A 26,424-nucleotide genomic window follows, 5' to 3' on the forward strand; every position below is an offset into this window, starting at 1 on the left:
CCAAGATGCAGAAAGCAGCGCTCATAAAACACAAGAAAACATAAAAACCACATTCAAATAATTCATTTGAGTCCCTGGACACTTCACTTTTTCCCCTCTCCCAGGAAAGAACGATTTGAAGAACTACAGAACAGTTTGTGCTTATGAATTCTAACACCCATCTCGCAACAAGAATTTAAAGGAAGCCCCAAACATAGCTGTGGATTGATGGTTCTGTTCAGAGCTTCGTGTTTTTTTCAAGCGTGCAAAGCAAAAGTGGTAATATTGGCCATAGCCAAGTTGGAAATAGTTTTATGAGTTAGAAAATGTCAGAATATAAACACAAACACCAGTTAATGTTAGCATATCTCCTCTGAAAATGGAGAATCCAGAATCCTTTTACATATTCCACTCACATTATATTTTTGATTTGAGATGATTTTAGGCGGTTGTAACACCATTTAAAATTGGAACTGAAAAATGAACGTGGAAAAAAGGAGTAGATGCATCTTCCTGGCATCAAAAGCAGTGCTGTACATATGGGATTATTTTTTAATCTCACAACAAAACAATCATTAACATCATCATAATCTTGCTTCTCTCCAGGGAAGAGAAAATCTGGAGTTTGGGGGGAAAAAGGAAAAATAAAATAAAATCAATACAGACTACTAAATGACTCCTTCAAGATAGTACTTTTCAATTTAACAGGACAGATTTATTTGTATGTGGCTCAAATGTTCACAATTGCTCTCTGCACCTTCATACATAGGAATGAATGTCACAGTGGCAAACAGCAGTAATGAACAATCTTACCTGAGGATATGGAAACCTCCCAAGAGCAAGCTGGGAAAGGAAATAATATTTGTCTAGTTACACAGATTTGCATGGAGGGCACATTTTCTTAAAGAGAGAAAAGTACTCAACTCTTTCTATTGTATAAAAGGGAAATGCCAGCAGAAGTACACAAAGAGCTGCATTTAGAATGGAGTCATTCACAACAATTAGCCTTTTTTTTTTTCATTTCTGCATATTTCTGTATTTCTCAAGCTTCTGTCTGTACCACTCAGAGACTCTGTTTGATGCCCAAGTTCCTGAGGACTCTCTAAATTAAACCAGTTCAGCCTCAGCAGCGAGGCCACCGACACTGACCTTCCTGCTAATTATCTGCAATGAGCAAGCACTGAACTCCCTGAGTCCTTCCTTAACCAGCTCAGAGTGAAATCTGGGTTATATAGCTGAGGTTTGTTTCCTTATCGGTGTCAAACCCAGCTAGGAACCTGCGTGTGAGATCTGGAGAGAAAGTGGCACCTGCAATACAAACACATGGGCTTTCCTTCAAACCTACTTTCCATTGCACGCCATATGAACAGCACGTGCTGTATCATCCCTTACTTGATGCATTACTGATGTAACTGCTAGTACTGCTATTAGACTCAACAACACTGACACAATGCCACAGCTAATAGTCAGTCCGTGAGAAACCCTTTCTTGGTACAAGAGTTTAGGTTTCCCCCATTGGCATCTGAACCTTTGAAAGAATTTCAGCAAAATACAACCATTCTGTTTCGCCTACCATCCAGTGAAGGACGTGGGCTTTCACAGTTGACACAGACTCCCCAGAAGTGCACTGTGTGCAGTTACCTTTGTGTTCTGATGTGCTCTGTGATGAAGCCCACGTCCCTGCACTGCCAACAAAAGAGCTGTAGGCAGGTGGGTTCATGATACTGCTGCTAACTGGCACTTACCCTTCCCTTCCTTCGGGAGGGGGTTACCTTTGGTCAGGCGCTGGCACAGCTGCCCAGGGAAGTGGTGGAGTCACTGCCCAAGAAGCATGGAGATGTGGCACTGAGGGATGTGGTCATGGGCATGGTGGGATGGGTTGGACTTGGGGATCTTTTCCAACCTTAACCATTCCGTGATACTGTGATCTTGAGGAGGTGATCCACCCAGAGGTTATGGATGCAATGCTATCATCGATTTGTCTGCATGACAAACTATACTCACTTCAGACCGAGGAGCAGCATCAGTGCCAAAGGTCTCAGCCGTGCTGTGTACTGCCAGCGCTGGGGGAAAGCACCGTACTGCTGCTGTCATTTGAGCTCCTCAGTGCCAGGGTTATCTGACCTAGGCAGATTGCAGCTGAGGCAGCTGTGCCTATACAACCTATGCTGAAATTTCAGCCCAGTTGGCAGCACAGAACCATCTGAAGTACAAACAATAAGGCAGAGCTGTAGAAAGGTAGGGAAGCGGTGGGACAAAGAGCAGCAGACATCACTCAGTCTCACCTGGTGAGGTACAGAGTGATGAGACGGCGATAAGGAGAAGCTGGCAGCAGAGAGGAAGCAAACAGGCATCAGCGGAGATGGTGCCGTTTCTGCCATACCAGCAGCCACCCAAGCCTATGGGACATTTGGCTGTAAGTCTTTAGAATTCAGTAAACTTCATCCAGATCCTCAGAGGAAAGACTTGACAGGAGCAGGGTAGGTACCTGAAGTGTTTAAGAGGCATGCAACAGCCACCCAAAGAAAGGAAACGATTCCTTTGTGCAGCAGGGAGCTCAGAGCTTCTCCATGTCGGAAATTCACCCTTCCAGCAAACAAATTCAAGCTGAGCAGACTTGATGCTCCCCTTCTGTCACTGCTGTCTGGTTCTCCACTTCTCCCAGCTCAGGCAGTCACTTTCTGATGTCAGGCTTTGGAATACAATGCTAAAAGGATAAAGGCAGGCCCTATGTTTTCTGTCATGCTCAATCTTAAGGATCAGAAGCCACTAATATATACAGAACAATTCCCTTTTCCGTTTTCTCACCTCCTGGGAGGACCATCCTCAACTTACAAGAAGCTGCTCAAGATCCTACAAAGCATAGCTGCTGCAACATCCAATGCCTAACAATAAACCCATAAATGCCAAATAAACACTTTACAACAAACAAAACCAGAAGAAAACTTAATTTTCCCAACGACTACCGACTTGAGAACAGTCATGACAACAGCTACAGATTTGTAGGCACATCATATTTATCCCACAGTATAAATAAAAACAAGATCATTATGGCTCTACACATAAGGTATCGTTCTGCAGACCTTCTTTAAGCAGAAAACCTACCACTACCTCAGTGCAGGCTTCAGACTGAGCATTCCTGCCCTCAGGGATGATTCCTTCCCCTGACCTCCACCACATTACAGTAGGGCTTTGCCTACGTGACTCCAAAAGCCACTGAACAACTGAGGAAAGAGCAGTTCTCTGCCAGACTGAGGTATGCAGCGTACAAACGAGCCCCTGAGAATCCAAAATGCATTGTGCACGAGTTCTTTGGGGGCTGTTAACAAAGACAGAGTGCTTGGTGAAGCTGCTCCCTGAGAACTGTGGAGCAATGCAGCCCCGGATGGGCCGAGCAGCAGTCCTGCATTCCCAGAACCATCCCTCAGTCCATCCAGTCAGAGTTGTTTCCCTCCTGCAAGATTGTCAAGGTATTATAAATTAAGAAACTTAGCAAAGAGTATGTAATCTTCCCTGAAATAGCCTGCAGATATGTCACTGTACTAAATGTGTTTCAGATTTAATGAAGCTTTAATGTCCTTTTTAATTTTGCCTGTTTCTATATCACCAGGGGTCGAGCAAGGCAATCAGCACTCAAGAGGGTGGTTTGGTTTAAAACTAGGAAAAACTCATTTGCTTATGAGTTGCACTGTATTTTCTTAATTAAATTTACTAAGTAAAATGGTTTAAGTTCAGCCAACCAATGACCTCTGTACGTAGATTTAGATTTATAAATAGTGTCACAGTAAAAGCAAAGAAAGAAAAACCCCAAAACAAACAGATTAGAGCTTTACTGAAGGGATTTCTGTACCCTCCATCATCCTGACTCCAGGAAGGCATTTAAACATGTGCAACTCAGCTTAAAGCAGAGCGCAGAAAACGTAAACTACAAAGTTAAAACAGCGTCAAAAACTTCTCTGCATTCACATGAGGCAACTTGGGAACTCCTAATTTTGTTTTTAAGGCATTGCAGCCAAAATATAACATTTCAGTTTTCAGTAGTTAGGGACAGGAACCGACTGCTGCTTCACGTGGCTCTGGATATTACAGAGGAGAGAAGGGAACGCTCAGACTCCGAGGTGCTGCCTCTCATTTCCCCGTGGGCCCCTTCACACTGCACAAGGACTGTAAAAAACCTCATTTTAAAAAGGCACAGTGAATTGCACTGCTGGCGTGGAACAGAAATATAAACGGGAATCAAACCACAGCAGCAAGAAATATGTCAGAGGAACACCTCCCTTCACTATTTCACTTCAGAGCAACCGCACGCCTGCACATTTTTTTCCTTTTTACTATTACTTGCATAGACAGAACGCAGCCCATCAGAATCAGAGCGCTCCAAACTCTCATCTTCATGGGGATCAGCGAAGTTGTGTCCTAAAAAATGATTTCTGCTACGCAGTCCCTGATAGGAGCATTTGCTGGGACTCAGAGAGGTGCAGAGGAACACCATCAGGGTTTAAAACAGCAACTGATACAATGAGACATAAACACTCCAAAACGAGCCAATAAAACGCAGAGGTGCAGTTGGTCAGATTGGGTCAAAATGTGTTAAGAACGTAGAAAGAAAAGCAAAAACCACGAGGCAGCCAGTGTTTGGTAGGGTCAGGGCAGCCAGCATCAGGGTGAAGGCAGTTCTGGTAGAGGGAGGTGCCCGCAGCCTTTGTGCTGAGCAGCTGTAAGAAGAGCTGGAAAACAACTCCAACCAGGCTCAACCTGTTTGCAATTAAAAACATACACTTAACGTGCAGATAAGTGAAGACAAAATCAAAATGACTTGTTGGAAAAACATAATTAACCATTCTGGAGCTGAAACTGGAAATCCAGACATCCTTCCTAACAAACCATTTTTCCCCACGTTGCTTTCCTGCACACTTAATAAGAATTACAGCAGCAGCAGTTCTTGTCCTGCTCAGAAAGGGACTGAGGGAAGGAAACCCAAAACGTATCTTTAGGGCACTCGGGCAATAAAGTTTCCCACTTAGATCAGTATCTACTCTGTTGTGCGAGTTGTTTTTTAATTTACAGTGACACTGAAAAGCACGGGATGCTTTCATTCTTAATTTAGACACATTCCATGTTTCTCAGCATAACTGCAAATTGAAAATAAGCACTCACAATATCGCTCGCGATCCAGCTGAAGGAGGACTTTATGGTCTGAAATGTTCTAAAATTTGTTCTTAATTACCTCGTGCACATTTTGCACAATTAAATTTCCATCTGAGGATTTTGCATTTAGATTGTGCACTGCAGTTAAACCCTCGTTTTATGGAGAAGCTGCCATCACTTCGGAACCTTCAGACACGGGAAACTTTAAAATCAGACTTAACTACTGGATAACATCAAATTCCCTGGGTGAAATTTCCTTCCAAGACCAATTTATCCATTCCTAGATAGACGGCTTAAAATCACCTGGAACTCTGCAGGGTACGGACCTTAATAAATATTAAATACCTCAAAAACTACTCCAAGATTTTTCTTTCCTTCTAATATCAATTTTACCGTCCTCTTATTGCTCAGTTTAAAGAAAAAAAAGAGAGAAAATCCAAAAGGATATAACAGCAATTTACCAGTGTTAAAGTGCTTCTGAGGTTAAACTGACAACAAAGATGAACAGAAACACAAAGCATCTTGAAGTAGGGTTTCAATTAAATGTGCGGGATTTAGCAATGCAGGACGAAAAAAAAAAAGAGTTACAAATTAATTTAATCTTCTGCCTATAGTTTGCAGCTGCACTCCAAAGTGTCTGGGGCTTAAGAACAAAGCCTTGAAAGGCCTCGGAGTGAGGAAAGCTTCAATTTTTAATGTATAACGCCATTAGCTGATAACTTGTGGAATCTGCGACCCCCGCGGAGGGGCATAAGTGTGGTAACAGAGACTGATGAAGTGACATATTTGTTCGTGTCGGGAACCATGAGAAAGGAGGTTATTACTGACACCGCCAGGCCCACCAGAAATATGCCCTAATAACCTTTGGGACGTTCCTTGGCGTGAGCAGATGAGTTTCGAGGATCTCTCTACATAAAATATATTAAAAATCAAAGCCTAATTCACCTTAATTAAAGATAATTAGTTTCACTTTGACTTCTTTTAAATATGAGCCATAGTGAATGCGCCGCGTACTGAAGGCTGCGTGCAATCATGATTAAATGGCACATTTCCCCTCCACGGCCCTGCAGATGAGCGGGCTTTTACCGGCGGTGCTTCAAAGGTGCTGCCAAGGGGAGAGGAGCAAACACAGCCTCTGAAAGGGGAAATGGGCTCTAACTAAAAGAGGGGGGATCCAGAGCAGATATGAGGAAGAAGTTTTCGCGGTGAGGGCGGCGATGCACTGCACTGGCTGCACAGAGGGGTGATGGTGCCCCATCCCCGCAGACAGCCAAGGTCAGGGGATGGGCTGTGAGCACCTGCTGGAGCTGTGGGTGTCCCCGTTCACTGCAGGGGAGTGGGACCAGATGGCCTTTCGGGGGCCTTTCCAACTCCAACGGTTCTCTGACTCTCTCCATCCATCCACTCACTCCACGTTATTTATTTCGCCGCTGCACACACTGCCCGCAGTGGCCTAAGAGCAATTGCAGGGAAACATGATACATGGAGGTCTCAACCCACGCAAACTGTACCTAAACTTACACTTTATTGCAGCTTAGTTCACAATCTTCACCTAATATAGGGTTACATCCCAGTGCAGCAAGCGGATAAATCATCCTGGAATATTACTGGGCTAAGTTTAGCTGTGAGTGGAGCATATGTGCTTCCGAGTCACTGAAGCAAAGGCCCATAAAATACACTAATTACTGGAAGTTATGGTCACTGAGTGATTGATAGCGCTCTGCAAGGCAACTTCCCCGTTTTCAGCTATTCTGACGGGCCTCCTCCTCCACAGAGCAATTATTAATTCATGACCCAGCCCTCAGGCACTGCTACCTTCTACTTCTCATTTCGCTGCCACAAAAATGGTGATGTAGCTGGACACTGCCTTCCTTCTTCCCAATGGCTGCATGAAGTCGGCAGGCATGGAACCGGGCTAAGAGCCACTGTTTGGAAAAAGGCTCAAAACAGCTCTGTGGGGGGAAACAGCACAAAAAAAACCCACCCCAGAACACCTAGGCCAGCTTTCTCCTAGGAGCAAGTTTCTGAATTGCATCATCCTGCACAGCTGAATGACGTGTGTAAGGATTTATCTGTGTAAATCAGGAACACTCCGCTATGCACATTCAAAATGCTGCAGAGTAATGTCCATTTGTAAGGGAAATCTTGCAGAAGACCAAACCATGGTCTGCAGGACTTCCTGCTCACCACCAGCTCACAATCGTGACTCCTTCACCACCATCAGCTGCGTGCTGATGACATGTGGCTGATCACTCATCTCAGACTCTTTAGGAACAATCCGTCTGAAACCTCTGCTCCTTGACCAGATTACTTACAGAGGCATCCTTATATCAATTTCCTGCAGTCAAACATCTTGAAGATTGAAGTGCTTTAAGAGAACCATCGCCAAGCAGAGCTGCTTCCCTTCTAGCACCCTCTTCAAACACGTTCCCCAATCTGTGTGCTCACGGACCGTGTGCTCCTCCTGCACCTCCACCTGTGCTCCCAGCCCAAGTGCGCTGCAGGCTCCAGCAGTCTGTTGGTGTTGGAGGCAAATATTGCCTTCCCAACTCCAAAGCTACACGTGTACCTGAAATACACGATGCGTGTTTGCTGGGTATGTATCAGTGTTCCTACCTAAGGGAGTGCTGAGATGCCATAAATCTGTAATATGACTGCTTGAAATATTGCTTAAAACAGCATATTAACACAAATGTCACCAGCAGCCCCTGAAAGCTCTTACAAGGCACTGTCACTCAAACACACGGGTTTGTACTCTGCTTCCAAAAACTGCTTTGATCTGTGGCATAAGGAAATCACTTATTTCCTGCATTTAAATAAAATACTGGCTGCATTTGCCCTGGATCACCTGACAAAGCCATGCAAGCCTACACTTTGCCTCAACAGACAGCTTGGACCACAACCCTACTCCCTCCCCCAGATTCCCTTCTACCACTGTACCTCACACTGCTCCGTGGGAGACTGATCCTCTGTGCCCAGGGTCCAGCCAAGCCCTCCTCACCAACTCTGTCCCCTCACACAGGCAATGGGAGGCAAGAAGGTTTACTAAAAGAAAAAGGATTCACCAGATAGCAGGCACACAGGATCAGGGTAATACAAGAAATATGAAGCCATCTCATCCATCCTCCCGTGCAGGGCATCTTTTTTGGAAGGAGGCGGAATCAGTCACAGAACAAAAACAACGCTCAGGTTCAGCCTGGAGTGTATTTTACGGCTGAGTTATAAACCCTCTGAAACACAGCTTTTATAATGAAAATGCTGACGCAGTCCTCAGTGCAGTGACAGCAGTGTCACTGGCTTAAATTGAACTTGCTCTGTCAATCCCAGAACACTTAAGTAAAACTAATCTAAAAACCTCACGGGAACGCACAAACTGTTGGTGACGAAACATTTCTGAACAGGTCCACGGGTCAGGTATTAAATTTAATTCTCTTTAAAGCAGTCCTGAAGAAAGAAATGCAAAGCGAAAATAAAAAGCTGCACATGTCTGGACATCTTTTACTTCTGAAGGAACACAGATGCTCACTGCCTCCCAAAACTTCAGTCCAACCCACATCCTACTTCTCTTCTCCTGAGATTTCTGAACATTCAGAAGTAACAGTTTGGTTTCTCAGCACACATAGCATTGCAGCAAAGAAATTCAAGGCATTTCAAGGCTCAGAGGATGATTAAAGAAAATATGAAGATTTAGGTGGCTGCTATTTCATATTATTGTATGTTTTAAAAGCAAAAAAAAACAAAGCAAACTCGCAACCTTGCTGTCTTGGTTCCACATGTCATTTCATCCCAATTAATGTGCTCTAACTGCATTAACTTGAAGCTGTAGGGATTGGAGTAACACACTACCAAGCGGAGATGATTTTCTAATCCTACAGCAAATGCTAGCTTCCCATTTTAACAGTTCCATCAACAAGAGCCCAAGCGCCTGCACTGCCGATCCCCATGTCAATACAGTACTACTTTAATGACAGTGACCTTGTGTGGCTCTTGGAGCACCTTCTTCACCTTTTTTGCGACATTTTTCTAAGCCACTGTCCTTGCTTTCATCATTTAACACATCACTCAAAGCACTTCAATACCGGAGCGATGGCGCTGAAGAGAGGTCTCAGAGGATCAGATGACATACCAATTAACAAAGCACACAGAGCCAAATTGGTTGGTACATCTGGTTCAGGACACATCCAGGGGAAGTGAGAGAGGGGGAAAAAAAAAAGAAGTTGAGAAGGTTTGAAAGAAGAGAAGAAAGTAAATGCAATGCGTGTCCCTAATGCTGCATAAGTTGCTGTGAAATTCATCCTTTAAATCAATCTCACGACCATCAAGGTTGCCCAATAATAACTCTTAACTAAGCTCCAAAGTCTTGGTCTTTGTGGAGGACCATCGGATTGCTGCTGCACACGGAAATACATTCAGCAATACACTCAGCAAAGGAACCAGTAAAACCTGCTGCACGTCACCCGTGCATTTATCTCACTCTATTCCACTGTGACTCAAAATGAACACCACAGTCAAGTATGAATGTAATACAATCTCATTTTAGCCCTTTGTTGCACAGATTCATTTACAGACAGCGCGAGTATGTTCTGCAGCTCTCCAAAATTGTGAGGACTCTCCAGTATCACAGTCCATTGAAATCTGCAGTAAAACAAATTAACAGCGCCGCATCCCCTGTGACACTTTCAAGTGTGTCATTATCCTATATTCAGAGTTAACTTCAATCAGACTCGGAAGATTTACAAGACCTGAATGCAATGATTCAGCATTAAATATTTTCATTTTGGTTAAACCAAGCGGCAAGGAATGTATTGTTTGAAAACACAACAATAGCCACAGAGAACTTCTGTGCTATAAGGAATGCTGCTTGTCTAGATGCCGTGGGTCAGCACCAACACAACTCCACCTCGTCTTCTGCTACAAACGTCCACTGCACTTCACCTTAATGATGCCACACTTAACAAAAGGAAATGGCACCTGTGTTTCTCAGTAACTGCAGAGCACACTTTTGTCAGGCTGTACAAGAGACCACACGAGCCATCAGTGGTTGGAAAGAGGTGCTTGTTGGGAAGGAGCAAACAGAAGGATCTGTGCAAGCAGCAGCCAGTGACAGCCATCGTCCCAACACTTCATTTTGATCAGACCTTTTCCAGTTCGAAACTATCTGTGTAAGAAATCCTTCTAAAAGCATTCACGAATGCTGCAATGCTTTACAGATTAAACATTTTGCATGGGCATCAAACAGCTCAAACCATATTTGAACCCTAATGGTGGGCCTCTCTATCCTGCCTGATGAAGCTGGAATACAGAAATACCATCGTTGTTGGCTGAAAGGCCACCTGTATACTGGACCTATTTTCCACTCTCAAATGGAGATTTGGTGGAGGGCTCCATGCTGCACATTTGCAGAGGTTCTCTCTACCTTTCTGACCTCGGTAAGAACAAATCCATTCTAAATACAGACAGGCATCTTAGGAAAAGTTAAAAGCATGCATACATAGAAGAGCATACAAAGACCACATTAAAACAGTTTGATATTAATTTTCCTTCGAATCTCCCGAAGTGCACAAATGACAGACATTTACATACCTCCATGAAGGAAATCCCTAAACTCCAAACGTCCGAATGGATCCCGTATTGTTCTCCTGAAATCCGTTCCGGCTGCAGAGAGATGGAAAGGAACACCATGAGCCCAGCAAACAAACCAGGGTCCTTCCACAAAAGGGCACACAAACCACCTCACGAAATGCCAAGAATCTTAAAGCTTGTTATCACCTCGATTCTGCAAGAGCAAAGGGCTTGGTTACACTCAGGCTCACGGCTGTGCGCTGCCACGCACCTTGTAGGGTTGGCCCTGGCATTTGTGCTTGGGCTGTTGTAGCCAACAAAAAGCCATTGGAGGCCAAGCTGTAAGAGTCCATCAGTGGTACACACCGACCTGTGAGCCTGGACGCAGTGCAGGTAGGCTTACAGCAGGAAAACAGACTCCTCAGGCTGGGTTGGGCAGTAAGTATGGCTTAAAAGGCAAAGTTATTGAAGTCAAAGTAATAAATGAAGTCACGTGGCAGACGTTTCATTTTATAGATATTTAACTAATTTCATTTTTGATCTGTGGAAAAAAAGACTTCACTCAAAGCTATTAATAACAAATTTAATGCTTCATGAAATAGAAGGCTGCAAGATGTAACTGCTAGTTTTTACTTGAAAGCCACAATTTCAGCATTTCCAAGGTCAAGTGCAGCAGGAAATGTAACAATAAAAGGCTCCATGAGACTTCCCTCCCCACTGTGCTGCTAATGCACCTGTCTAGCCCCACCATCTACAAAGCACCGGCTGTATTTTTAGTCCTCAATAATCCAGAGACCTTTTTTAGAAAACCAACTCCCAAATTAGCGCCAGTCCAATGTGTTTTCTGATGTTTGCTCTGCACCACTAATCCCAGGTCAACAGCTTTTACTGCAACGTGAACATTAAGTAAAAAACAGCATTGCCCACACTGCCTTCAAGGGTAGCCTTCCAAAACTGCCATCATCTGAAAATAAAGGGAAACTACAACAAAAGGCTTTTGAATGAGCCACAAAAATTGTCTTTTTGTTTGTTTGTTTTTGGTGGTTTTAATTAATTTTGGTTTGCCAGTTTCTTTTTTTGAGGGGAAGAATTTTATTTAATTTTACCTTTTTTTTTTTTTTTTTTTTTTTTTTTTCCCCCATTAAAGGACACCACAGTGAGCAAATATGAACAGTTCAGTGACGTGAATTTCTCTTGTAAAACTCTGGAGCAGAAGACAGAAACAAGAATGACACATAGAAAAAGTAAGGCGTGCAACACACAGCTCACCCTAATGATACGGAGCTCAGAGAGCTTTATTCGAAAGATTTCTACCTCTGGTTACCTTTTGCACCTAAAAAGTTTGGGTTTTTTCCCCTGTGCCTAGTAGGAGATACAGTAATAATAATAGTAATAGTAATAGTAATAGTAATAGCAATAATAATAATAATAATAATAATAATAATAATAATAATAATAATAATAATTTATTAATATATAATAATAATAATAATTTTTTTCCAGAAAATGCATTTTTATTTTAAACATAGTTTAATTTTCGATGGTTTCAAATTCATTCCTGATGAGCACACTGTGAATTTGATGAATTTCATTAGCAAAACAACTTTAACACGGGCAGTCAGATCAAACACATTTGAGCTTAAACTTCTTTCTCAATCAATAGAAGAATGCATCACAGCCATCCAGAAAGAAGAAAAAACGTAACCTACTCAATGTACACCTGGGAAAGAGAACAGTAATCTGGATTAGCACAGCAAAAGCATAATACAATTTAATTATTAGATCTGTTGAAGACCACTCTAAAAGCAAGAGCTGTGCTGGAGAAGTTAATACTTTGATGCTGCTGGCTTGTCTGCAGCACAATGGTGCAGTTGCTGTAGAGAACAGAGGCACAGACACCAGCAGCTCGCTGTAACATATATGAGCACATTCTTTATTTAAAACAATTTTGATGCACGTAGCATTCCGGTGACAAAGGACAACCCAAGTCCTTCTAGGATGGTGGCACGAGTGTTTCACAAGCCACATAATGACTACACCTTGACTAGAAAAGCACTTAGCAAACAAATGGGCACCCAGGGCTGCTTTCTCCTTACAAGAAAGTAAGGAAAAATACCTGAAAGCGATGAAAGGTCATGGATTTCTCTCTCCACTTTTCCGAGGTTTGAAAAACAAGAATCAACCATTTTGTCCTGCTGTCTGCACTCTGGTGCTGTGGGCTTTTTTGTTTGCTTGCTGTTAAACAAGCTGAACGCTGATTTTCTTTTCCCCCACTGATACCATGACAGAAGTAGTTGGCAAATAAGAAATTGTCACGACCAAAAAATAAAAGACAACAGTTACTGCAATCCTGAACTGAAGCATTTAAGTCCTCACATGCGTTAAACAAAGAGCGCTGATGAACGGAAAGCAAAAAAATGCTCATGTTCGTGCAGTGAGCATTTCCTGGACTAAGATGCTTATAGAGAAGTGAAAGGCCCTGATGTCTTCTGACACATGGTAGGAACACCACCCAGCACGCAGCACAGCGGCCTGGTACTATCAGCCCAAGTATGCAAACTTCAAATCTGCACAAGGCAGTTTCCCATAGGAAACAGCCACACGGGTGTGCAGGTATCAGAGATGCCCATGAGGCTGACTCACATCTGAGCGCTCAGCACAGCGGGCCCCATTCTCCGCACAGTAACACCATCAGCGCTCTGCAAGGACCTACGGGCTCCCGAGGGAAAGCTGCATCTATTCATTTTTCAGTGCTGGACTGGCTCTCCTCTTTGTTCCCAGCTGTTGCAGTGCATGAACGACAACCAGAAGGCACACGCAGAGCAGAATGCTCTTCTGATGCTATTCTCCATATCAGCAAGGCCTGCCGTTGTCACTGAGCTGCTACGTGAGCACAGAGATGTTCTGTGACACACCATCACACCAAGGGCAGGGGAGAGGAGGTCTGAGAGCCCGTTCAGAATATATCCTCACCACGTAGAACAGGACTGTGAACAAATACTTGTATTTAAATGTTATTCCTACATAAATCCACTTACCGCCATGTAAGCATTTGTTCCGACATACGTCTTGGCTATAGAATTCACCAGCTATCAGACAAAACAGTCTGTTAGAACAATATAAAGATAATGTGGAAATAAAATGGGCAATTATTCCTCATTTAACCTACAATCATCATTCCTATAAATCAACTAAAAATTATGTAAAAGGGAACAAATTTATCCGCAAAGGCATTAAAAATGATTAAATCTCTCTTTTGTTTGGAGCTCCCATTTAAACAAGTGCCGCATTACCGTTTATGGCAGATAACCTTAAACCATTCTGTTAAACAGGATGCTTATCGCTTTAGTACCCCACACCAGTCTGATATAAAAAGTCAATTTGACGTAGGATTGAAGGCGCTCGTTTTTCAGTCAGCTGGCTCAAGATGTGCATAAAGCCACATTCATCACTTGAATGCAACCAGCACTAAATGCGCTCGGAGGGACAACAGACCCTGACAACTTATCATACCAGGCTGACCTTCTCTTTGGTCCCGGCGCTTGGCTGAGAGTAAAGGTGCTGAAATTCAAATCACCAGCACGGCAAGCTCGTGGGTCACTAGCAGAGAAGTCCTCCAGGGAGGCCCAAAATGGAAATTAATTAAAATTTGTGCTGCACATTGTAAAAGCCCACCACTATTGTTACTCCCAATATTAATTTTTATTGTGGGCCAGTTGGGCTCCCCAGACACATCTCTCGTTCTGCCCTCCCTTTTGTCTGGCCAAAAAGCTTTCATATCAAAGCTGCATATCAATGAAGTTTGCTATTCGTAAGTAGTAATTACAATATCAGCAGTTTTTACTGTCATTAAACAATGAACAATCATATTCAGATGGAGAAAAGTCGCCCGGAGATTCGAGCTGAATGGCTGGCTCCCAGCAGAGGGGGGCTGCCCGCCCGGCAGCCAGGTGACTGCAGCACGAGACGTGCAATGGATTACCTGGGTGCTCACCCCGAAGTCACACAGCTTCACCTGCCCTCGTGTGTTCACCAGCATGTTGGACGGCTTCACGTCTGCCAAACAAAATCAGAGGTCACCTGGGTTATCCTGGAGGCGTACAGAGATGGTTCTGATTCCAATACAGGCGTTGGGGTGACCATCACTGGCGTGATAGATTTTAATAGAAAACATTTCAAAGGTATGTTTCCATTGCAACCTCTGGTTCGTAGCTGCCATCAGCACAGGTGACGTTACACCTGTCCCCAAAGACCAGCAATCCGTGCTATTGAAGCTGCAGGTGACACCAGCTGGGAAGGGGCCACCTGAGCTCTGCAGGATGGGATCTGGAATTCAAAGCAATCCTGACAAATGAGACTGAAAAAATACGCTGAAATTCAATAGGGAATCACTTCCACAAGCGGAAGCACTACGTTTAGACGAGGATTAATCAAAACAATCCACTGCCTGGGCTGGGGCTGCAGGAGAAGACGATGGAAGGGAGAAAATCAAACACTAAAAATCCCATATAGATATACAGGAACAGATGTGCATCGTAAAACCAGACTGTAAGTGCAAAGCTCCCATCACTGACCCCCTCTGATGTACAAGAAGTTCTGTTGCACACTGTAAAATCAACGTGCAAATAAAGCACTAAGCACCCAGCCAGGCTACACCATGAGAACAGCAGCATGCATGGTATGGCCAGGCTTACACAAGGGAAGATGAGAGCTCAGCCTAATCGCTGCCTTCTTCTGTCATTATGGGTTAAATGCAGCCACTCATCTCCCTGCCTTCTTTAAAAGAGAACACTAGTTGGGTGCAGATGGATGAAACCCAACTAGGAAAGAACCTAATTTGGTTTATCATTAAGTTTGCCTTTCTTTAGCAGATGTCTTCTGGTACCACAGTAGCTCGCTTAATTTGTCCCTGTAATGTAAAAATGTATAACCTCAATTAGCAAGCTGATTAAACGCTTCCCTATATTTGAGCTAAAAAAACACTTTAAAAAGGGGGAGCGTTCAATAACACTTCACTCAGCTTCACAGGATCTGCACGTTTAATTTCGGTATCAATACTCAAAGTATGTTTTGCAATTTCCTCCCAAAGCCAAAAGGAAAAAGCAGTGCTGGGTGCCTCCAATGCACTACAGCAGGCACAGCTTTGGGTGTGCCAAGCTCTGCTTCAACTGCAGCACTGCCACCCATGCACCAGTCTTTGGCAGACGATTACTTGCCCTCCAGCTGCAGATGAGGAGGCAAAATACTGCTACAGAGCAATCCACGGCCCCAAACTGCTGCACACGTACCAATGTTTCTTTCTAACCGAAGCTTCAAGAAGACTCTTACATTTGCTTATGGCAACCTCCAGGCAACGTGCCTGCCGAGCTGCTTTGCTGAGTGCCATGGGATGGGCACAGCATGCCAGTGGGCCCCGCGCTCACCCCGAGCACTGCAAGGTGTGCAGCCATCCCAGCCGACCTTCCCAAGGACACAGCATCGCTTTCTGACAGCACAGCAATCCTCTCTCTCTGCTCAGCACAGGTCTGGGCAGACAGAAGGATGCTCTGAGCACGAAACGCCACAACCCCACAGAAGGTTTGCTTGCAAGGGGTTTGCTCGGCTGGGTGCGAGAAGGAGGCAGGGTGTTCTCCCACCTCTCATTCCCTTAACACGACCTGCCCAGAGGAAACCACTGAGCACGTGTGCCCCCTGCCCCAGAGCCAGCACCTCGTGCCATGGGGGATCAGCAGATCCCACCTCCCCACCCCTGACACGCGGCACCTGACAGTAAGTCGATATAATTTTAATTGAATGGCCATCTGTCATTCATTACGCGTCGCTTGATCCAAAAATCCTCCCCCTCACTAAAAATAAATAAAACAAAACAACAACAACAAAATCCTAAAAGAGAAAGAAAGCAATGGGGAAATCAGTCCATTAGGGATGAACGAAGGCAGTGCAGGTTGGGACCTGCAGAGCAATCGCAGCCAAACGAGCACTGCTGAGAACAAACCGTGCCGGTCTTTGCAGCACAGTTTACGCAGCCCCACAAATGGAGAACGTGAGCAAATGTTTGCTACAAATTCCAACGGTTGTGCCGGTATCTTTGAGAAAAAAGAAAAAGGAAATGACAACCCAAATGACAACCCACTTTGTAAAGTAACTCACATAGAAGGGAAGGAGGAAGAATAATCACCCCATCAGTAAATTGGCCTTTATGTTCATAAACCACTTCAGCTAATGGGTTAAATATTTTTTGGTTTTGGAAAACAAATGTGCATAAATAATGTTCTGCACCATCTGCTTGTGATTAATATTACTGTTTAGAAGTGAAAGAATTTAAACAAGAGCCAAAAGGGGTCATTATGCTGCCATTACCAGTGCTTGCTTCATACAAATGACTTCTACGAAGCATCATTATGGAGGATGCACAAGTTCCCTTTGTGATCTAAGTCGTTTCACCTCTGCAGATAAATGGGACCTCCAAGCTCTTACTTACCAATAAACAAACACACGCGTCAGAGCTTCAGCTTTGCCAACACCCGACATTTCCCTCATCTTGGTTCATTGAAAAGAAAACGGATTTATGATTGTAGGAAAAAAAAAAAACAAACACAAAAAAACACCCCACAGGTTTCTAAAAGCTGTCTCTTGACTTTCAGCGTTTTCCTCACGTCAGGCTGCAATATGCCAGGTTCAAGGGAGACCAGATACAAAAGCCATCTTAGCCGAGGACAGCCCACAGAACATTACTGTGAACAAAGTGAAGCTGCTGAAAGAATGAAAATATTTCCAATGTTTTCTTGCCAAATGACCTCTGCAGCACTTTTTGCTGTGATTTTTATTCTTCTGAACTGAGCCCAAGCAACGTGTAAGCGTGCAGACAGGGGTACAGCCACGTGTGCACACGGTCTGTGCGTGCACACACAAGTGCCCCATTACCTTTGCTTGTGCTTCATTATATGCGATGCTAAAGCTGATCAGCTCTCACCAACGCGGGCTCAGCCCCACAAACCAGAACACACCTCCATCTACTCTGACACACTTAGAATACGCTCAGAGGCTGCGGTCCCAAGACCAGTGCAACGTGTGCCAGTCCACATATGTGCACACAAATGCCTGTTGGTACAATTAAACACAAGTGGGTAACACTTATTTCAAACATCTCTTTTAATAAGAAGGTGAGAGAAAAACACACCAGATGAAATGCATACGGCCTATACTTATTCTTGAACTTAACAGATTTCGGTTTGTCTTTATACAAACTTTGACTTTGTACGTGATTAGACTTGTTTAATTGCTAATTCTGTTTTAAATCTAAGTTAATTTCTCATTACCCTTCCATTTCTACTTCTTGTCCTCTGGGGAAAAGAGCACACTTATCATTGGGACATTCTCACATCTTCCAAAGAAGCAGTGTAGGTGTTAATCTCCCATTTACGTTTGATGTGGGTGCGATGGCTACGACTACAGCTTTGCATTTATTAATATGCACGGCTATCACCTCATTAGTTGCAAGGTACGTTTTGAAGTTAAGCTGTAATATTTGCTGAGATGTCTGATCTGGAATAAAAGACTCGTTCATTGTGTTTCCTTCCTTTAATCTGTGCTCTGGTCACAAACCGCCGTTTGCCACACCGCATCGCACAGCTTCCTCACCATGACTGTTCCTGCACCTCAGTCACCACCATCGTGGAATTCTGGACCTGTTACCCCACCCGAGCATCCTGCCCAGCCTGCCTGATAAGTGACAACAAGGAACACTGAGTTCCATTTTCCCCCTTTTACCTCTGATGCGTTAAAACCAGTAAAGAGCTGGAGGAGATGACCGTGACCAACTGGTGTTTCCCTTGCACTGCATTACATGCAGTGACTCTCTGGTGAGACAGGAAAGCACACGTATGTGTGCGTGTACTGAAACAGGCCCCTGAATAAACACTGTTGGACACTTCTAGGCATTTTGCATATTGTTCTCATCTCGGTGAACCCAGAAACAGACCAAGGCCAGAAAAACCTCAGTTGTGATGGAAGAGCCATTTCTGCACTTTTCTTCAGGCCAGCGAGGATCATACATAATTCATTAAAAACTCAGAGCTGCTCTCTATCAAGGCAACGAAAGCCACACACAGAAGGGAAAACCTGAGAAGCAAAAATCAGGCTCAAGCTCTAAACTTACAACAGAAACTGTGAGACATTACAGTGACAGTATTTGTGCTTGACCACAATGCTCCTCCAAATCAGACTCAGCAGGTGGCCACAGCCCTTAATGAAAAAGATTCAAGCAAAAGGAAAAAAAAAAAAAAAAGATTCAAACCAGCTTTTCCTTTTCAGGTGCTGTAGAAGCGTGGCAAAGGACTGCGCTGCCCAATTTGCGTGGCACCCATCCACGGATGTTCCAGCTCCCTTTCCTGTTCTTCTCATTCTGACATTTGCTGTGCCATCTAGAATGGATGTCCCCTCGCCTGGAGTAGATGGAGCTGTTAAACCACAGTGTTTGGCGACAGGCAGGCTAATAGATCCAATGTTTAAACCAGCACCACAAAGCGTGTCTGCACTCAGCTGGCCACGGTCTCTGGGTTATTTCTGTTCTTTTAATCCAGGGACATCCAAGGTTAAATACAGGAGCAGCCAAAGCTTTGAGGTGGGGCAGAAACTCAATGCCTGGTGGTAATTAGGGTTTCCTATTAACTTCTCAGGCATTGCAGAACTGGACACCCCCAGAGGAAACAGTCTTCCTCACCTATTTGGTTCCCAATCTGAACTGTTCTGCTTGTCTCCCTGCTTTACACTTCTCCTTCAATCACAACTGATGTCGGTTACTGCACGCTCCAACTGTGCACAAGGGCTGAGAGAGCAGATGGGTTAAATTAAACAGTATTGTTAGTGACATTAGGAGCTGGAGCTGTTACTTTCAGACACTTTAGAAACATTATAAATGTAATGAGTTTCTCTTTTCCTTTTTTATTTGGGGAGAAGAGCGGGGGAGAAAGGGCTTCTTTGTTCTTTAAACAGCATTTTGCACTCTTTTTAGAGCACACATTAAAAAAAGACAAAAACCTCAACCTCAGCCCCATATATTATTTTCATAAATAAAATCAAGAGCAAGAAATAAATTCGGTTGTAAAAAGAATACAAGCTAGCTCTGGGAGAACAGGCATCCAATGGCTTGTTATGCCCAAGCAGGATTCTGTAATTATACACGGCCACTGCAGAGGACAAATGGGTGACAATCTTGGAAGTGTGACACCCATCAGTACTGGTGGATGCCATGCAAGATTTCTGAAGCCCAGAAGAAGAAAACTCAACACCTATTTTCTTGTTTCACAAGTCAAGCATTTGGTGATCGCTGGTGATTTTGAGAATTCCATTTGGCACCTGTCTGTAACCACAAGCATTTCAGTCTCCACAACATCCATTTCTCCCCTTTTTGAGAAGATGAAGGAAAATGAAGGAGAACAGTGGTAAAAATATTCAATCAGTGAATCTGCAAGGCTAATGAATAAGATTCACTCTGTGTAACCCCACTGCAATCAGATCAGATGTTAGTCTGGTCTGCTGCTTCTGTGGAAAGCGCTGTTAAAACAGGACCGAAAAATGGACAACATCTGTTACTCACCTCTGTGCAAAATCTTTAGACTCCATAAATACGTAAGGCCTTTCACGACCTGAAGTCAAGAAAAAGCAACAACGCATATTAGAGACTTTTCCCCGACCTCCTACATTGTTTACTTGTTTAAAGCAAATGCTGAACATTTCTTCTTCAACTACAGAAACCATCCTCTTTTTCTTACCATCCATTGGACCAAACACGAGCCTCACTGCACCCCGCAGCCCCACAGAACACAACTGGGCCCCTGAAGGGAAAGGAGCAGCACAGTGCTCGGCTCTCCTCCCTTCCATCAGTGGAGCCGTTAGAATGAAACGTGAAAAGCTGTTTCTCCATTCCCACCTCAGAGCATCAGGAGATGTGTTTTAACGGACAGCTGAAGCACCTGCGTTTGTACTACGAATGTTTCCCAAAACAAACACCCATGGTGTTTCCATGGGCAGAACATATCCATAGGCTGGGTACTGCAAGCTTTATTTCTGCCATGTCACCAACTCCCAAACTTTAACGTAATTTTGTTTCTCAGATTTATGTTTTCCAGAGGCCCTGAGGACTCACCAGATCCAACCAACACATTCCTGCCTGCCTTTGCTTTTTACCCGCAGCACCTCTGCTCTGCCAACCAGCCCCTGTCACAGAGCAAAGCCTTTCCAGTTTGTATCCATGAAATGACATTTCATTCATTTCTCCCAAGTTGCTGCTCTTCATGCACCTCCACAGCAATAAAGCATTTCTGACATTTGTGAAGTCGCAGGAGTTTTTTCAGACCAAACAACTGCATTCTTTTTGCTGTCCAAGCAGGTTGAAATGAAATCATTTCTGTTACATTCTGATATCATACAGTGTGAGAGCAGAGAGCACAGCAACTTTCAGCCTTCCTATTGGATTAAAAACTTGTCTTAAAATTCGTTCTGTAACCAAAAACTGAATCCGTCCTGCAAGCCAAACAAAGATCCTGGATCTCTGGCAAAAAGCTCGAGATGGCAATTCCTCAGCGCTGCGCTCACACAGCTCCGGCTATCTGGTGGCCTCAGATGGTAATTACCTGCAACAAAAGGCCTCAGTCCAATTCTGCCTGCCCTGCGGTGTGGCCTTGCTCACTTTATCCTTTCAAAAAGCAGAAGGGGGAATTCTACTCACACAGCTTTTTGACATAAGGAGGAAAAAAGCATCGACTCAAAAAGGGTATGCAACATTTCAGGTTTCCTCCAAAGGTGAAAGCGATTTTAAGTACATCAAGCTTCTCTGATTATTAAACATATGTTTAGACTTTTTAACATCCCTGGAATAATCATAAAATTATTTAAAGTATGTATTCATAGAAAAAAAGGAAATATTCTGGAGGGGATGGGGGAATCAACAGCTGTGAGTTGTTACACATCTCTATAATGGAACACGTGCTGAATAAGCAGTTATAAAGACACTACTAAACAAACTCACATTCAGACCATCTCAGTGCTGTACAGAGGAATGAAAAGAGGGTTTTCTTCCTTCAAGTGAGGCTGCAAATATGCACCCAGAGAAACCCCAAACGGGCCCTAGTGCAAAGCACCGTTATTCCCCCACCTTATGGCTGCCCATACAAGGGAAGGGCTCGGCGTATCAAACGTGATTCTAAAATGGTGCTGGAGCAGAGTATCTTTTGATGGAACATCCAGCAGGAATTATTGGTATTCAGCAAAGTGGGTTTTACAACAATGAGTTGACAAAGCCTTGACACAAAAAGTACTTCCACCTGCTGTCAATCACTCACTCGCGTGACAGTTCAAGTGCACATCCTTTCAGGGAGAACTTCAATCAACATTAGCACTCAAAATACAGTGCACAATGTCACTGCTTCAGAAATTGAAGTGAAAATAAATGCATGAAGTGGCAAGCAAAGGTAGAATAGATTTTACATCGGCAGACCCAAATAGACAAAAACAGGAGCCTGCACATTGCTTTGGGATTCCCAAGATATGCTTTTCCCATTTAAAAAAAAACACAAAAACCAACCCCCCCCCCTCCCCCCAGCCCTCTGTGCAAATAAGGAGAACGAAAAGACAGATTTCCCCTGCGTGCTGACACTGCCTCACTGAGACAGCCAGGATGGAGTCGGTGATGGAGTCAGATTGCTCTCCAGCATCCTGGGGAGCCGGTCTGCTCTGCCCCTGCTGCTGTGCTATCCTGCCTCTGGAAACACAGAGCATCACCCCAAGCTCCAGCAATGCTTCCTCTGTCCAGGCTCTCCTTGCATTACTTCCAGCATTCTGGCTGTCAGCTTCAGCACTCTCCCCACAAAATAATAATGGAGAGAAGTGCATTGCACTCAACAATAAACTCCTGCTGCTTCAGCCTGTAAGCTGACTGTCCACCACAATTAACATGATCACTTCTGCTGTGTGAATCAGATAACAAGAACAGAAAGCAAGCTGTGCTGTACCAACTGCATGTATGCTACATGGCATGTTCATGCCCTCTAACAGACACCTGCAATGCACAGTGCAAGTATTTACAGCAGCATCACACAGAAACAGGGGAGAAAGAAGGAACTGAACACTCCCTGGGCTATGGGAAGTGGGGGCTGTCATGAAAGAGATGTGTCCTGCTCAGCCTCAGCCTGTGCAGATCAGGGAGGACAGCAGAACAACCTTGAATAGGATTTAGCTCAGGGGCATGGTGCTGGCTTTGCTGTGTTAAGCAGGCGTGGATCTCATCCTGGACCAGCTCGGTTCTGTGAGCAGGACAACTACTTTTAGGGGTGTCAGCCCAGTGCTTTTCATGGAGATTGAATGTATGTACTGAGAAAGAAAGCAAGAAAACTATCAAATCAGATAGGGGAATGCTGTGGCACTGCTATGTGCCCCCCCTATCACTTTCCTTTGGAAATGGCTTAGCTTAGAAACTTGTACAAGTATAACAAAAAGGTACTCTAATTAACAGATGTGCAGGTCACACATATTATTAAGCAGCTCCAACAGACTAATGCGCAGTGTGTGTCTCAAGAGAATGAAAGACAAATGAATCTGTATACATGGTGCAAGGAAAGGAAAAAGAAAATGCACACACTGAAAGAAAAATAATGCAGAAGCTCCAGATTCTGTCCACAGAACCAAGCTCTAGCTTTTGTTTGACATTCTCCTTCCCACCTGTATGTGAGCAGAAATCCTTCAGGCTCTGGGTAATCTTCACAACCTGTTCGGGGTGGGGATTGTGGTACACACACACCATGCTTGGCAAAAGGTGCCACAACCCACGTGCCGGGCTGCTGGGCTCTGCTGAAATGTCAGGCACCAAGATGAAGGGCACTCATTTGTGACAACTTAACGGCGCCGTTCCCGCTGCTCCTGATAAATGATGGAGCAAACAACAGCTCTCAGTGCCTCCTTCCAACAAGTCTACTATGCCAATTGAGCAAGAATTCAGCACCAGAGCAGAGGGAGCTGCCAGTGCTGGTTCAGCCTCAGCGCACACCTTCTGTTACTGGGAAGCAGGAGGAAGGGGCGAGCTCTTTGGAAGCACCTGCTCCTTTGTTCACCTCTTTGCTGACCCTCTGCACCACAGCAGCCACGGTATAGATTGCTAAAGCAGCAAATGAAATCACTATGAAAAAAGCCAAGCATCAGCTCTCTGCCTGTGTCAGGGAGCCATGCTCACCAGCTACCAGGTTTGTAAAGAGATGACCCTGCAGCTGAGCATGTAGGTACACACACACACACACACACAGCATATTTACTGGAGACATAAAAGATGGGGCTGAAGCACCACTGCTACGGAGAAGCAAAGAACAGGAAGGGGACATCTGCAGAGCACCAAGCTGGGTGGGACAGAGATGGGAGGGAGACAAAAATAATTAAAGAAATGATAAAGTACGTTAGTGTGGATGTATTAATTACACAGTATGAAGTGAGATAAGGAAAAGGATTTGAATAAATGCTCAAAGGCCCATCCCAGCATTATTACACCGTAATACACATGCTGCTCGGCATCAGGAATGTGATACCATGAGCAACTCCATCCATTGCTCCATGGGGAAGAAAAGATGAAACGTTTTTACACTGAACTAAAGGTGAAAAGCATTCAAATTCCATAAGAAACTGCTAGGCTATATAATGAGCAGATTTGAAGCTACTTAGAGGAAACAGCATCAGAGAAGGATGTTCATCACTCTGGGCAGGCCACACAAATTAAGAGAAAGTAGAGCTGTGAATTACAATGAACAGAGACTAAATAGCTGCCTGTGTTGGATTAAAGGATTTAAATTGTCAGCTTGATGTATAATGAATGTGAAAACCCAGCACTTAATTAAATGGCACACGATAGAATAACTTTGTTATGCTTTAAACTGCTTAAGTTATCAAAGTATTCCTTATATTTAGCAATTGTTTAGCAGCATCTCTCCCTTGTGAGATCCACTAAGACAGTGGTCAATTACACACTGTTCAGCCTTGGCTAAAAAAAAAAAGAACAACACACTTTTCTTTTCTCCTTTCTCTTTTTTTGTTCCATAATCTGCGTTTTCAGTCACGGCTGGTGAATTTCCAGCAACACAAAGTTATGGGATGCTACTGAGACACAATGCCAGGAGGTGCAAGGAGCCCACCAGCAGCCCCTGCTACCAAACAGGCACGTGGGGCTGATGGATCCAGGCAGCTCCTTGCTCAGCCCAAAACGGCAGCAGGGTGATCCCAGAGCAGCTCCCTGCTGCCTTATTGCCAAGACAGAAAGAAGACAGAAAACGCGTTCTACCATTGCGCCCCGGTATCAGGAACTGGTGCCATTTTTCAACCCCAAATCAGAGTTTTCAGCCAAACCCCATTGTGTTACTTGGTGCAGAGTAAGGATGGACAGCACAGAAATGGCACACATGGTGTGCAGGAGTGGCCAGGGAGGGATCAAAGAGAGGCTGAAGAGAGGGGTGCAGAATTGATTTTTTAGGAAGCCACACAGCATAGGAGAGCACACAAAGGTGAATTAAAGGAGGATAAGAGGACTGCTCCATCCCAGAAAAGGTGGTATCAAGAATCACAGCCACGCAGATCTCCAGTAAAACGTGTCTTTTTCTCATCTCACTCGATTTATCACATCCTCTTACATTCCCTGAGCCTTCGGCAACTTGAGTACGGGTCACACAATGGGATGATTTCCTTCACTCCTCTTTGGCCCAGCAAAACCTTTACAGCAGCAAATAGGCTCCATTGATCCTCAGGCATGGGTAGGAGGAGTGACAAAGAGGATGGATCCTCCCTTCACATGGGGGCAATGAGGATGAGGGTTAAGGAGGTAACTCAGTGTTCCCAGGGAGATTGGGTGCGCTCACATCAGGGTGAGTTACCAAAACCAGGCAGAAAAAGAAACAAAGAAATACTTACAGCTACTGCTATTCTTCCCAGCACGTGCTCTGGAATTTTTCTATAAACATCCAAAGAACCCCCTGCAGGGACAAACAAAATGTGCTTAGGTAATACAAAATGAAATACTGCCCTAGATTTGAAGTCACAAGGGCTTTCTATGCCTTGGTTATTAATAAAAACACCATCAATGATATAACAATAACTGTGTCAGAAATAACTGACCTTACCAAACTTTGAATAATCACATGGAACAGTATTCGCTTCTCTTTTCACCCACGTTACTTATTTCTGTACGTAGCATTAATGCTAAAACACCTTTTGGAAAACCTCCCAGCCAGAGGACGCAGTATTGAAACTGCAGAACTCAAAACCTCCGTGTAGGTTCTCAGGGACTGACAAAGCCATGGTAACAAGCCAAAGTGGATTTCAAAGCCAGCAGTATTCTGCCTGCCTCCAAAACCTGGTGCCAGCATAATGCAAAGCTCAAACCCATACTTAAAGTCAGCTTCTTTGTGTGACGATCAGAGCAGTGAGTTGGGCTGAGCCTTCCAAACTGCATCTGCACTGATGTCTAAAACATGAGGAACTCCTGGGCAAGCAAATAAGTTTTGCCAGAAAGCTCCAGTATGGGACGCAATTTCGTACTTGGCACAGAAACATCCATCAGCATCATACAGTTATGGAGAAAGCAAGAAATCTAAGTCATGGTCCTAAAGAAATCCCCCAAAACTGAGAAAGGCTCTTTCCTGCAGCTTCCACGTAAATACAAGACCACACTTGCATTAACAACCTCTCTGGGATGAAATACAAACT

The 26,424-nt window shown here is 44.2% G+C and overlaps 1 protein-coding gene across 2 annotated transcripts in view; it reads right to left on the bottom strand.

Annotated features, from left to right (window-relative positions):
- The window catches only part of MAP2K5 (mitogen-activated protein kinase kinase 5), a 111,210-nt gene that overhangs the window by 40,143 nt on the left and 44,643 nt on the right, over window positions 1-26,424 (bottom strand). For both annotated transcript variants that reach the window (XM_052671879.1, XM_052671880.1), the window contains 6 exons: window positions 25,630-25,691; window positions 20,288-20,336; window positions 14,672-14,745; window positions 13,728-13,778; window positions 10,711-10,782; window positions 793-822 (listed from right to left, as the gene is read on the bottom strand). In XM_052671879.1, coding sequence (XP_052527839.1) covers window positions 793-822; window positions 10,711-10,782; window positions 13,728-13,778; window positions 14,672-14,745; window positions 20,288-20,336; window positions 25,630-25,691 — 338 coding nt within the window. The remainder of the gene's footprint in view (window positions 1-792; window positions 823-10,710; window positions 10,783-13,727; window positions 13,779-14,671; window positions 14,746-20,287; window positions 20,337-25,629; window positions 25,692-26,424) is intronic.

This window comes from Tympanuchus pallidicinctus, unplaced genomic scaffold (genome assembly GCF_026119805.1).
Source record: "Tympanuchus pallidicinctus isolate F22 unplaced genomic scaffold, pur_lepc_1.0 scaffold12, whole genome shotgun sequence".
In the NCBI taxonomy this organism is placed as follows: domain Eukaryota; kingdom Metazoa; phylum Chordata; class Aves; order Galliformes; family Phasianidae; genus Tympanuchus; species Tympanuchus pallidicinctus.